Here is a 15,174-nt window from a genome sequence, read left to right on the forward strand (position 1 = left end):
CTGGATCGGCATTTTACATGCTTTGCCGATACGCATTTTTTTGCCAATATCGGCGTCCCGATCCGATACGTGGATCGGATCGGGACAAGCCTAATATAAACGTCTTTTTTTCCCCTCAAAATGTGCGGTGTGCCCTATGTGTGTTACTGCGGACGTTTGAGACCACCATGAGAACGTTAAATTGTGTATAAAAGAACAGGTATGTGCTTTATGCAGAATTTGAGGAGATGATGAAAGAGTGGCTGTGGCAGGTGTATGTAAGGAGACCAGGTGGTTTTTTCCACGCATCACCATCGCTGTTAATCTGTGACTCCATGTGTGCCCATCTCACAGCTGATGTGAAAAACATGGTGAAACAAATGAACGCTGTGCTTGCTGTTATTACGGGAGGTCTGACAAAGGAACTTCAACAACTTGAACCGGCCATTCAAAGTAATGCTTCGTTCACACCGGATGCAGCAAGAGCAGCAAAATCGTGTCTGCTGCTTCCTTTTTGCTGCTTGTACCAGTTAGTTCTGACGCGCGGCTGAAGCAGCTTTGCTGCGCGGTGCAAAAGTGTGTCTGACGCACGTTGGACTGAGCTACTCTATCCTTTCTTTGCCTTGCAGCTATATTTGCTGTGATCAGTGGGAATAAAGTAGTTTTTAATATGTTTTTTAAGTGGGAATATAGGTATTAGAGATTCCATTACAACCAAGTTTGCAGTTACTGAATGACAACTCACAGTTTAAATGTACAGAACAACAGCGAAAAGTGTTGCTCGCAGGCCTAACAGCAGCAAACTAATTGTTCAGAGATGGCTGCCCCCACACAGGCTTCCTATAAAAAAAAATGGCTGTTATACTTTAAAGATGTTATAATGATGGAACTGTCTACTGCAAGAATCCATACGGTAAGAGTCTCAACCATACAGATGTGGGAAAAAACTGCAAATGGAGTTTCAGGTGAATCACACACAATGAGATGTCTCACATGCTTTGTCCTTTTTTATTTTTATTTATTTCTTTATTTTTATTTTTTTATGTGTATAGGGTCATGTGATTTGTAGCTAAGGTTGGGGTGGGGCGGGTGGGTATTGATCACTGACTTTGTAATATTCCCGTTTCCCGGCTTGGGAATTTGTTCTTAAATAAAAAACAGTGAATCACAAAAATAAATAAATAGATAAATAAAATAAAAAAGAGAAAGTGAACTCTGGAGGAGCTGCAGAGATCCACAACTAAGGTGGGAGAACTTTGATGAGAGAACTAGAACAATTGTGACGAGGTAATCTACGTTTATGGTTTGCCAAAAGCGATGTAGGGGTAAAATCTTAACTTCTTATCGGTGCTGAAAACTGCTGCTTGGCTCAAACTGTAATCATTTGGTCCATTTGGTCAAACTTAAAGCCGCCTGAAGCCAGACATTAAAAAAAATGTTTACATGGAACAACATTTGGGATGAAACTCACCATCATGTCTGAATGAGCTTTAGCTTTTAAAACAGCTCAGTCTGACGCGAAACTATACAAAATAATAAATCTCAAGAAACTACTGACTCAGAAAGGCTGAATATAAATGCACACCATAAAAAAAATAAAATAAAAAGTATCTTTCCTACCGTTTCAAAAATATGTATACCTTTGTGATGCTCTGCAACATAAAATGCTCATAACGCACATTTTAAATGCCCATCGGAAAAAAAAGCCTGAGAGTTAAAGTGGTAGGAATAGTTTCGCACTGCAGAGCATACGGTCAACATGCTTCTGTGGCTGTAATGGATAAAAACAAAACTGCTCCATAAATGGCTTTGCTTTTGACAAATGTCCCTGAGAAGTTATTGAATGAGCTCTTAAGAAGGTCGTCCTGACCTGATAGGTTCAACTGCATTGCAAGGAAGACAGTAAAATAGTAAAAATGCAACCTGCTTTTAGTATGGAAATGTAATCTCTGCAGGCGGAGCACGCTCCCTCCACAATTGCCCTTAAATGTCAACGAAAGAACAGCCTCTAACTCTGCATTTCACAGTTTACAAAAAAGGAAAATTTCACCATCTGACATTTGGCTGTTTTTAAAAATGAAGAATAACCTGTAAGGCCAACACTTTAGCATCTTTACCTCAACAAGAAGGCTGTTGACCCTTCACGTTTTTCCTCCAGTCTAGTGAAGGTCGTTCCCATTATTTACACCATTTCAACTCCATTCAGACATGATTAAGACTGAATGAATAAAAATGCTGCATCCAATTCATCAGCAGGCAAAAAAGGACCGATTTAAAGCTGGGAAATGAGACTTTTATGTAATGAGTTTCTTTCCTGATGAGCTCCTATTTTGACAATTTATGACGATTACATAAGTCAGACAGCAGCCTGTTATTTATCTCCTCAGGAAAGAAACAAAATTACCTCCTTCTTGACCTCCTTTATTTCTCAAGGAAATTAAGTTTCTTTCAGGAAATTACTTTATAAAAAACCATCAATATAACATTTTTAAACTAAGATGTTTGGTGTGAACATTTGGCTTTTTCAAGGATATGTCTTGATGCATATCCTGAGCTCAATGCATAAAATAACAAATAAAAAACATTTATTCTATAAAGAGTGAAAATTTTGTAGCCAAAGACAAAAAACAAAAACAAACTCTGGCATAAAACTCCCTCAAAATCCATTCAGAAGTTCCAACCAAGAAAAGAAAAGCATGATTAAAATACATAAACAGCCAATGGTTGGTTAGTCTTTCCAATTTTAATATATTTTGTAATTTCTGAATGAAAAGAAAACTAAATAAAAACACTTTCTCATCCTAAATGTGAAAAAAAGCCATCAATATCAGCCAGCACACATCAAAAAAAAAATGTATTGCATTTAAATGAGTTGTCTCCATATAAAAGGATTCCTGCCAGCTAAGGGAGTTTGCTCCTTTAGTATTAAACTCCAGAAACCAAAGGGCTTCATGTATGTGTCTCCAAAAAAAAAAAAAAAAACATGCAGCCTCATTTTTACAAATTTAAAACAAAACGAGGGATGTAATAAAAATGAACATTACGTGGAAGTGTCCAGCAACCGCGAAAACTTCCCATCACGATAACAAGCTAAGAAACAAGACTTTCAAAATAAAATCAAATGGAGGTGTTCCACGAGTTTGAGCTTTTAAAAATGAACAATAAAACCAAATCACATTTCTCCTCATACCAATATGATGGAAACTTTAAATAATAATTCGTTTATAAGCATTAAATCCATGTTTGTTCTCAAAGATTCTCCATCCTACCAGAAAAAAGGTGATGAATTATACTATCAATTTCAAACCAGTCAGATGCTAAAGGCGGACAAGGTAAAAACACACATACCTAAAGCTGCATGTTCACTGCTGGCAATAGTGGAAAAAGTACTTAAGTAAAAGTACAAATAAACAAATAAAAAAAAATTCTAATAAAAGCAAAAGTATCACACTCACATTTGTACTAAAGAAAAAGTAACAAAGTACTTGCTTTTAAAAATACTTCAATTTTTTGACAAACATACTTTCTGGATGAACTGCAATTTTTCACGATTATTAAGTGCACCTAATGAACAATGCTGTGGATAATGCATGTTTTTTTTTTTACCTTCTGTCAAAATTCACATTTGGGACTTTTTATTTTGGAATTTCAGGGATGAAATTTCAGAGTGAAATACCATTATCATGCAACGTTACCTGCTCGCTTTGCAGTCCTCCAGTGGATCAATCCCAATCTAGCATTTTATTACTTTTAAACTCTCAAACAAAACTGAACAAAGAAGTGAAAAACTCAACGTGATGTGAATGTAAAGCTTTAGAATTTGTAGTGGAGCTGAAAGTAAAGGTACTTAATGTAAATTTTAGTGAAGTAAAAGTACAAAGTGTCATGTTTAAATCTACTTAAGTAGAGATATATAAAAAAATAACTTAAGTACAGCAAAGGAGTACTTGTACTTTGTTACATCCCACCTACCTGCTGGTACATAACGACGGATGGCTTATTAATTGGTTAAGATTATTCCCAAAAAAAAAAGAAAATTAAACAGAATCCACTGGACTTTGTTTCCAAGTTAGAAGACGTTTCGCTTCCCATCCAGGAAGCTTTTTCAATTCAAAATTTTAGGAGTAGCGTTTATCCAGTGCAGAGGATCAGGCACCATGTTCAACGTCTAACTATCACCTCAGTGCAACCAGATTTGTTTATAAGAAGGCACAGATTGATTGGTTGATTGATTGATTGATTGATTGATTTATTGATTGACTGACTGACTGACTGCTTGACTGATTGATTGGGTATTTAACAGTCACTATGAGTCGCCCCTATCAGAGCCACATTTGTATGTTGATCAGATTAATAAAAATCCCTGAAAATTAAGATAAAATAGCTGCACATTAAATCACATTCTGAATCAAGGAGCTGATTTCCCATCACAATAATTTCTATAACAGCCCTTATATTGCAATAAGGGGTTATTTTTAAATATCTTATTGGCTTTTATAAATAAAACAAAATAAATAAATAAAATTTTTCGCCATTAAGCCAATAAAGATATTAAATTAAATCATACAAGCATCACTTAAAAATAGATTAAACCATCTGCTTTGGTTGCTGATCCCTGACCAACAATTTTGGGTCATAAGTCGATTCTGTTACAACTTTGTGGGCCAGAAGCTAAAAGGTTTTGGAAGCTCTGTTGTAGATAATAGCTGCGTTGGGAACGCTCTTTAAGTGGGCTGTGTGGAAGGATAGTTTCTAATTGTGTTCCATCTATTCATGCTATTCTGGATTGCTTTAAACATTAAATATAATCTACCTCACTAGTTTGCGTGGTGCCGCCGTTCCTTTTAGAAATCTATGGGGTTATGTTCAGGTATTAATACAGATTTATTCAACATTATAATCAGGATGAAGTGAGGAAATTAGCTGGACTGAGCCACAGGCAGCACCTTTTGGACTTCAGTCTTTGTAGAACAAAAACAGAACTGGCAGACTTATTTTCGATCAGTTGTAGGTTGGCTGTATTTCATCTCCCTCTGGTGTTTTAATATGTGTGTCTGATCTGTCTGTGAGGGCCTTTCAGCTTTGTTGCCATGGTTATTTTGACATACGGTAGGAGCTTTTCAGCTATTTATGCTGCTTTACATATTTCTTTGCAGGCTGGAACTGGGTAGTTCCTACAACTTTTTTTTTTTTCACAAATTGGGATATATAAAAGAAAAGGTGTGCATTAAAGAGTATTAACTTTCTTACAGTATTTTAAAATTATAACTTTTAAGAATTCTCCCTACCTCCATCTTTAAGTTAAAAAAAATTGTTTTGTTATGAGCCCAGTCATGCACTGATCTAAGCTGCTTTTGAATATACAGAATTAAAAATTAAATTTTTTTATGGCAATCCTTTAGATTCATGCACATCAATGCATATTGCTGGTTAGTCATTTAAAAGGAGCTGCGCTCCTTCTAAATGCAATACATGCTTATATGAGCATAAAATTGGAACACTACTAATAACTAATAAAATACACACTGAATGATTTATTTCATTAATTTATTTCTTGGTTGAGGGGAGAAGAAATCCCAAGTTTAGTTTTTCAGTTAAATAAAATAAAAAATGAATACAAATAAAGTTCTCTGAGTATTTGTATGCGTGTTTCTACAAGAATGATAGAGCTATGAAGGAAAAGATGATTTTCTTTTTTTTATTTCAAAATCAGAGGGTGGACGCTGTGATAGAATTACAGCAGCTTTGTGGCTCCATGATCAGCCGGATCCATCTGTACCTGCGCAGCCTGCAGTCTCCCCCTCTGCATCCCTAACCTCCAACCAAGCGTTATGGCAGGAGTCATTCAGTCTCTGGTAGGTTGAACATATGCCTTCCTCTTCCAGATTGCTGTGCTTGCGTATCAGCCCACAGCCAACTTTGTTACTATTAAGTGTCGATAAGCTTCCAAGCTTTCCAAATTATTCTGCTGTTCCCGTCTGCCGCCATGAACTCAACGAAGTACAAAATGTTATTCTTTTCATACTTTATTATTGTGGCAGGCAGGGAAATTGATAAAGTTTGTTCTTTTATGAGAAATACATGATAAAGTACCCATTTTAGAGCCATCATTACTGAATGCAAATAAACACAGACCTTACTCAACCCGATATTAATAATTGAAATAGTGTGGAGGTGGAAATAAACCAGAAATTCTCATTAAACTTGCCTATTAAAAAAAAAAAAGATTGTTTTCCATCTGTGTTATTTAATATTCTAATTTTAATAATAATTATAATAATGAGTGAAAACAAGGCAATGAAGGGCCCAATAATCATAAATGTATGTTAAAAATGAGTGAAAATTGTTGAAACTCACCTTACTTTTCTAATAGTACTAATTATATTTTATGTAGTAAAAACACTTTTTTATTTCTAATGTCTATCAAGCTAATAAAAGTGCTTTACCTGTACCGAGGAGTAACAGGACCTTCATGCAGAGGTACTCTTCGTAGGAGACCTGCAGTCTGACAAACTCATTGCAAATCTTCAGCATCTGCTCGCACTGGTCGCCCATTAAAGGCAGCTTCATGCGCTCCCTACGACCGGACACAGGAAGTAGACATGACAATGGGAAGACAGGTGGAACATAAACAACATCAAAGTTTTTCACTAATTCTGCCATTCTTTCCTCACACTGAAAGTTATTCAACAATACCGTATTAGAATAGAAGAGGAGGAACTTCACACTATATTTCTACTCTTAAATACCACATATAACAATTTATCAGCAACAATTCAAATGGCACCAGGTATGACTCATACCACTAAAACTTGTTTTCTTTTTCTTGTTGTTTTTTTATATCCGCTGTGTACATTTTAAAGGTTGAATAACACTTGTGTTCTTTTTATTTTCATAGTTTTTAAGCAAAAGAACAGCAGTAATTGTGTGCTTATCAAGGACGATACCTTTCAAAACATTCCAGCCATAGAACATGACTAAGAAGAATAATGTTACACAGAAGGAAAACGCGTGATTTTAAATATTTTTTTCATGAAATAAAAATCGGAGGAGTAGAAAAATTAAACCTGCAAACCAGCCGAGTCATTGCTTTAGTAGCTTTAGATGTCCAGTTGATGCAAATAATGCCCGTTTTTCTCTAAAACACTCCAAGCTTTGTTTAGATTGACTGAAGGGCATCTTTAAACAGAAGATTTTGCAATCTTGCTACAGTGACATCAAATTGATCTGGACTCAGGGCCATTCCTGTACATGACTATTGTAGCTCTGACTCCATGTTGGGATCCCTGACCTTCACCAAGTCTAAAGCATTTTGCAAGTTTTAACATGTTTTCTTCCAGGATCGCTCCGTTTGATATCATTCTCAGGACTTTCCTCTTCTACCATTTTCCCATCAACACTGATCAGCTTCTCTGTTCTTAAATCCCCACAGCATAATACTGCCACTACCATTCTTACAATGAGTAGAGTACTTAAAATGCCCCATGTTCATCTGATATGACTGCAACAGAAGTTTGCTATATCTCATACTTGACTGGACAGCTATCTTAGAGATGCTTATAGTTGATGGTTGTCTTATTACTTATTTAGATGGTCATATCTTGGTTCTTTTTGGTGCCATACTACTTTATTTTTTTACTGATGAGTTTAACAGTTCTCAGTGAGGCTTTGGATATTTTACACAGAGCGAAAGAAGCTAAAACAGATGTTGAGACACTTCATATCTTGTTAAAAAAAAAGAAAAATTGTGCAATATTTCTTTTAAAAGACTAAACAAGGACAAAAGCAGACTTCTCCTAAAATCAAATACGTTGAAATAGGTTTCTAAGGTCTTGTTGTATGCTGACTAAGATGACAAACCCAGTTTTAGAGTGAGTCTGAAAAATCACGTCTTCCTTCTGCGTAACGTTATTCTACTTAGTCATGTTCTATGGCTGAAATGTTTTGCAAGGTATCGTCCTCGATAAGCACACAATCACTGCTGTTCTTTTGCTTAAAAACAATGAAAGTAAAAGCTTTTCTAGATCTATTTGATAAAGTTCATACGCACTCATTTATGACGAGATCTGGGGCAAAACAGAGCATCCTGCCGTTACACTGCTCATAGGATCTCCAACCAAGACCAAAGGACATCAGGAAGAGCCAGGAGCACTGCAGCAAAGTCATCTGGTCATCAAGGTGCAGTTCACGGAAGCCTGGCAGGGACAGAAATGCATAAAGATCAGACCTGAGCAAATAAAGGGAATTCCTGCATACAGTATATACATTTAAATAAAACACATGTACAGACCTGTACATTTGTTTTGCATTAAAATATCTGCAGTAGCTATAATTAATGTAGTGTTCTGTTTGTTAAGAGGAACCCCTCAACCCTCTCTTAGAAGGTGTAGCAGGGATCTGATGGTAGATTTAATCTCTAGGAATTCCCCTAAAAAAAAAACTAAATTACACCCAATAAACTAGTTTTATTCTATACTGTGTTTTTCTTAAGGTTAGATCTGATAAAAAATCTTTGTAAAGTTCAAAGCAAATATTCAAACGTTTATGAAGTTATGTGTCTTTTTTTTTTTTTGGTCATTTATATATTGTCGAGCATTTTATCCAGTATGGAACATGAACCATCGAATGCCTGGAAAAATATCTTACTAATGATGTTTACAGCATGCTTAGTATTTGCTTTATCTTTTTTTTTTTTTTTATATATATATTCTGATGTAGTAACAATAGTGGGGAGTAGAGTTGGACAATTTATCGCAATTGAAATATAATCACGATTTAACAAAACGTTTTTTTTCCATATTACAGAAGTACTGTTATGATAGCATTACATTTACAGGCTTTCTAACTGAAGCCCTTTAGATGGCAGTAATAGGTTTAAAGCAGGCTTGCTGTTACAAAGAAATGGACAAAGAGTTGCAGCTAGCATGCAAATCCATGTGTACGGGTAGAAGTTAGCATTTGTCCATACAGCAGGGACAATAAAGTAAAGGCATTGAATAATGCTAAAAAACAGCAGTATTTATACAAATTTGCTTAGATGCAAATTTGCTTAGAAGTTGTAAAGATAAAATTGAAATAAAAAAAACAAATATTTATCTGGCTTTACTAAACAGTTTATACAGAAATCAGTATTCTGCATTTTATATCTACCAATTTATTTTATCATTCAGTGCTTTTTATCTTGAGTAGAACATGTTTTTTTCTGGTTTTATTTAATACTTCAAGCCTTTTTTCACTGAATCGACCTAAAAAAAAAAGGTTTTCCCTACTGACAAAAAATAAAACATCCCATTTGTTCACATTTACAGAGGAATTAACATTGGCTAAGATGCTTTTACCGTCAAATCGCTATTAGCTGGCGCTGTTCTGACCAAATCGTGCTTTCCTGAGCCACAATTACTCTGATTTCATGCATCTGGTGCAAACCAAACATTTTGTTAATTAGTAAGACTTAACATGTTTTTAATACCTCTACCCTGCAGTTAAGAAAAAAACTCAGCATCTAAGTAAGATAAACTGAATAAATCAGTTTAATCAGAAATCAGTGTTCTGTGTTTACAGGTCGCATTAACATCAGGGGACCTTTAAAAGTAAAACAACTAAAACAAATTGCTTATTTGGGCTTTTACATTGAAGGACACATTAAAACAAACATAGCTGTTAAGAAGATGTCGGTACCTGGCAGCGACTTGGCCCATTTGACGGCGGAGATGACCTGCTGGCCTCCCAGTCTGTTGAGGGTGCTCAGGAGACGGGACGAGGTGTCTGGTAGCGTGCTGTCGTAGCCTGAGAAAATTATCTCAGGCTCGATGGCCTTCAGGACAGAGAGCATGGTGGGAACCAGCTGGGGCATGCTTCTGGGTATGATGGCCACAGACATGTTGCCGGTTGGTTCTGGGGATCGCTGCTGCAGCTGCTGCACTCTTATCTTATTCTTCTTGTTTTTCCTCGCTATGGAAACGAGATAAAAAAATAAAAAATTATTGGTTGACATTTAGAAGGACGAATTTCATTTCAAACACAATTTAAAAATTGCGAGATTATGTATCATAGCTTTATAGCATAACAGTACATTTTAGAAGCTTATCAGAGTTAAAGTACATTTCTATTATCCTCACTGTTTTACCTTCATGAAACATTGCTCACTGTCATCTTACTTTTAGAGAAACAGAGAAGCTCTCGCAGTGAGAAGGGTTACTCTGACTGAGTCAGTTGCAAAGGAACCACAAAACTAATTAAAAGTTTTGCACCACAAATGTGCAAAAAGAAAACCATGATGCACCTGTGACAATAGACAAGAAAGTAATCAGAAACTGTCTGTCAATAGCAAACGCCTTCTGTGCACATAGCCAAATGGAGCCGATGTTAGATACAGATCATTATCACTGTAGGTAATGCAGGGTAATTCATACTGAGGAGTAAAGCATCATGGTTTCTTTTCCATCAAGAGTAAGATGTGGCAGAAGATAGATAAAAACACAGAGGGCTTCTTCTGCAGATGCTGCTCTGGTCTGCACATAAAGTTCTCTATGTACTGCTCAGTCTAAATTCCCAGGCTCCCCGATAGTCATAAGATATGGATCATGACACAAAGAACAAATTCTTTATACAAGATAGTTAATCAGCTCCTCAGAAGTTACTGTCAGGATTGCTCATCGCCTCTGGGCTGTAAATGCCTTGGAATTTTGCAGAATGAGCTGGTGTGTGTGTCTATAAAAACGGGCGTCTGCGTTCCCCTGATGAAACGCCTCTTTTGGATAAGCAGAAAACAAGTGATCGATGACAATCTGATTGCTTGAACTGCTTTGAAAATGTTTGGCTATCTGACACTTAGCCAATACTGCAAACAATCACATCTGCATTGCAATATGTAGTATCCAACAGCAACAGAGCTGTTAATGATTATGAAATATTAAATGCAAATGCATCAACTAATACAATAGTTTGTGTCTATATATATATATATATATATATATATATATATATATATATATATATATATATATATATATATAGATATAAATGAAAGCCTTTGGCTTGTGTAATACNATGCAAATGCATCAACTAATACAATAGTTTGTGTATATATATATATATATATATATATATATATATATATATATATATATATATATCTTTATATATATAGATATAAATGAAAGCCTTTGGCTTGTGTAATACGGATTTATTTATTTAGAATAAAAGAAATGAGGAAATTGAGTCAGGCAGGTCATGTAGCTGCCTTCTATCCACTGAAAATGTGTACTGTCATATACAAGGATAAAACTAAGATCCTACTCTTGCTATTTCTGAGTTTCTCTCCATTAATGCAGCAGTTTTTGCCCGCGCTCTGTACATTACTTGTTCGGCATTTTGACATTTTCTGTAACTAAATGTGGAAAAACATATCAAATGCTGAGAGGTTACCACCAGAAAATAAAAAAAAAACAAGCTTTTACTACTCTCTGCCTTTTTTAATTTCCTCTCCTGGCGTTTCTATGGCAACAGCAAGCCTTTCAATACCAAGCCTGTCTGTTGATGTGCTGACGTCCATCAAATCCCACTTTCGGTCTTCCTGCCTCTCTTGCAGAACGCTGGTTTGTACAAAGTACCGTGAGCAATTTAATGTCCTGAAAGGAACATATGCTTAAATACAACATCTAAGTTTAACACAATCAAAGCAATTGTTGTATTGGACTCCCATATCCAACCTTTTTTAAAGACTGTTACCTAACAGCACAGTGAACACTGAGTTTTACAATTACATTATTTGTAAATGTTAAAATACAAAGGATAAAGTGATAATGAAAATAAATTACTTTAATGGGGTTTAAGCAATTTCTTTGTACATGCTCAAAAACCTGAATATTAAAACTGTAATAATAAACATTTCTTTAAAGAGGAACTCTTTTATGGTCTTAAAGAACAATCATAAAAACATTCAATTTAACTTTTCAATCTGCAGTCTATATGAAAGTTTTCTAATCCAAAAACCAAAGCCTGATATCTTTAGTCTTAGAATAAGCGAATATAAGGATAAACTAAGAGTTTTTATCTTACACATAGATGTATTTATTCATTCATCTAATGGAGATGCATTGATCAGGTTTTTGGTTAGCAATACTTCTTTGACCAGCCTTTTATTGATTTTCATAAATAGGAGAAAAAAGTGCTTCAGGTTCTTCATTTAAGAACTGACATTTTGTGATGATGGATTCTTGAGTGGTCATCTGAACAATAAGCTCCACAGAAGCAGCAACTTTATTGCTCTTTACAAGCAGAGTCAAAGCAGACTCTACCTGCTAAGGAGGCAGAGATCTCTTACAAAGCAGGGGGGCTACTTAAGACCGAACCCCACCTTCTATGGGGTTGGAGCAGCTGTTTATTTACAGCTGAAGGAAAGCTGTTAGATCATTTCATCGGAAAGCCTACTCTGTTCTATAATGCCCCCTAGACACAGTGCAGCTGATGGTTGAAAAAAGGAAAAAAAATAAATAAATGAACATCACCGTTGGACAATGTCTACATTCCATGCATGAAGCTGATGCAGAGCTGCAGAGATCCTTCGGTCAGTGTGCTGCACCTTAGGTGCAGGAAAGAATGTAGAATGCAGATCCTTCCTTCCAGTAAACGGAAGGAAGTTGTTTTGCATCATTGCATCATTTTTAGTGCAAATGCATAATGCATTTTGATCAAAATCATGACACCTCTTCATTTTGATACAATAAATATAAAAGAACTCCCAAACACTTCATCCCCCTATTTTTATTTTTTGTTAGGTTTTTTTCCCAGTTGAACCTGAAGATCATAAAAAATAAAGCCAGATCGAACCCCTGGCTGTGTGATTTATGCGCTTCTAAAACCAGCTTATTAAAACAGTGGTTCATTATTTTGTCTGTGCAACAGCATGCTATAAAAATAGCACCAGTTTATCAGGTTTAGTCTCAGAGCTTTGGCAAACAAAACAGGAAAAGAATCGCAGCCAAGAAAGGACAAGCTCTACTGGGAGCCTTTTTCAAACCGTTTTTTAAACCGACCAATATAAAAACGAACAATGTCTGTTGAAGTAACATACTGACAGAAATATAAATCTTTATTTTCATAAAAATGCAATCTAGTAAACCACCTCTCTGAATGTAAATTTTCTTTCAAATCATTTTTTTCATTTCAGCACTTTATGCAAAATTTTTTATTTTTTTTTGAGTCAGATTAGGTTAGGTTACATTCTGGACAAAGTCACAGAGTCCTTCCTAAAAGTGTTGCATCATTTTTTTGCATCAGTACTTTTAGTGAAACGAGGGATTTTAGGAAATGTCTTTGCCGAAATTATTTTGCCTTTATATGGCAAACCATCATTAAATCTTTCCCTGACATGCCTTTGTTGACTCTTTGCAAGAGCTGGTAATTTATTAATAGACTCTAAGGTCTCTTTTTAGACAACCCACAGACCATAGAATGTTTATTATATCAACTTCAGTTTAGATTATTTTCTAATGCATTTCAAAACTGTCTTCAATCAGCAGAAGCCATCATATGCATAGATTTCCACAAAGGTACTGAAGGAATTTGAATGTTACCTAATCTGAAAAATTTGCAATACACCTTCTGCAGAATACATTGCACACTGCAGCTTTTTTCAGTGCTATGCAAACATTCTAATCAGCCCTAAATATTCTATAACTTATTTAACCAACATGTTTATGCATTCAGCTAACAGTAAGCTTTAAGTTACCTAATCAGCTCATAGTAAAGATATACTATTTAATCTCAGAAAATCTTATTTGTTCCATTTGTTTGAGAATATTAGGGAACAAACAGCCTCATATAGACCAAGGAAAACCTGAAACCTACAGGTCAATAAAGAAAAAGCTGACTTAAAGAAGCAGCCAGGAGGCCTGTGGTGACTCTGGAAGAGTTGCACGTCTCAGGTGGGAGAATTTTCAACATGATCTCTGGTCATGCATAATGAGGAGGAGGAGCAAAAAGACAGAAGGTGGGTGTAAAAGGAGTAGGTGGAGAGAAACGGTCCTACTACTAATCCCTTAGCTTACCATTTTAATCAGGCTATGTGAGGTCATGCCAACATTTCAGTGAGTCAATGAGTTCAGTCCTATACCTACAGTAACTGTGGCCAGGTAATGTGTTTAATAATAAAGATGAAGACCAGAGCAGGTCTCCTCCTCTTACCTTCCAGATTCATTCCTGCCTGGAGACATTTCCTGAAGCGGCACGCCGGGCAGTTCTTCCTGCGAATCTTATCAATGATGCAGTCGTTTCTTCCAGCGCACAGGTAGTTGTGCTGACCTGTACAGAAAAAAAAAGAGAGAAAAAAAAAAGGAGGAAGAGGAGAGTGGATAAGGGGAGACAAATTAGCCAGCTAAGACTGTTTGAGGAGGATTAGCTTGAGCAGCCTGCAAAAACCACACTCGCCACCTGTTGATTTTACAGTATGCCTCCACAAAGTTGTTGCATCCCAGCAGTGTTGACAGCTTCACTCTCAAAGTTTGTGTTCCTACCACCAGGCACAATGGTTGTGTTTGAAGATGAGGGCATAACGAAACCACTTCTACAGCATTTTGACCTGCTTTTTTTTTTAGCAGACTTAAGACGATTGGCCTCTTTATAATTGTTTTCCTACACAAGCATTGTGCCATAATCTCTACAGATGTGGGGGGAAAAAAGGGAAACGGAACAGAATCTTTGATTAGATGCAAGTTAATAAGAAACAGAACCAGTGATAGATGTGTAACCAGAAGGAAGAAATGCAATGAATACCCTTTTGCTTATGTGATAAAATAAAGCCAATCACAGAAATGTTTCTACATCAGGATGTTGTTATGGCCTCTTAATATCCTTTTATGATTTGATGCTGTGCCAACAGTTAACTTATAAATCCGTTCCCGTTCAGGTCAGCTGCAGAGCAAACATGGCTTTTAAAAATGTAGTTTGGTCTACTGTAGGATCAACGGCTCCTCGCCGGTTTAAATGGGGGGATGCCCTGTGAAAGATTTCTTATGGGACTCAATGGATGGCCCGCCGTCTTCCCACCCATCTTAACAGGGTTTGCTAAGAGATGTGGATCAGTAACAAAGATACAAAACAGATGGACAGTGATAGATTTATATACAGCGTATAAAAAAAGGAAAAAAGTAACCTCTTTTCTCATTTTTCCTGTTTCTGATTAGTGGCGATAAC

At 36.0% G+C, this 15,174-nt stretch overlaps 1 protein-coding gene across 2 annotated transcripts in view; it reads right to left on the minus strand.

Moving 5' to 3' along the window:
* Positions 1–15,174, minus strand: part of nr3c1 (nuclear receptor subfamily 3 group C member 1) — a 92,530-nt gene that overhangs the window by 9,477 nt on the left and 67,879 nt on the right. For both annotated transcript variants that reach the window (XM_015389871.1, XM_015389870.1), the window contains 4 exons: positions 14,167–14,283; positions 9,658–9,930; positions 8,030–8,174; positions 6,426–6,556 (listed from right to left, as the gene is read on the minus strand). In XM_015389871.1, coding sequence (XP_015245357.1) covers positions 6,426–6,556; positions 8,030–8,174; positions 9,658–9,930; positions 14,167–14,283 — 666 coding nt within the window. The remainder of the gene's footprint in view (positions 1–6,425; positions 6,557–8,029; positions 8,175–9,657; positions 9,931–14,166; positions 14,284–15,174) is intronic.

This window comes from Cyprinodon variegatus, unplaced genomic scaffold (assembly GCF_000732505.1).
Source record: "Cyprinodon variegatus isolate N-32 unplaced genomic scaffold, C_variegatus-1.0 Scaffold478, whole genome shotgun sequence".
NCBI classification, from domain to species: Eukaryota; Metazoa; Chordata; class Actinopteri; order Cyprinodontiformes; family Cyprinodontidae; genus Cyprinodon; species Cyprinodon variegatus.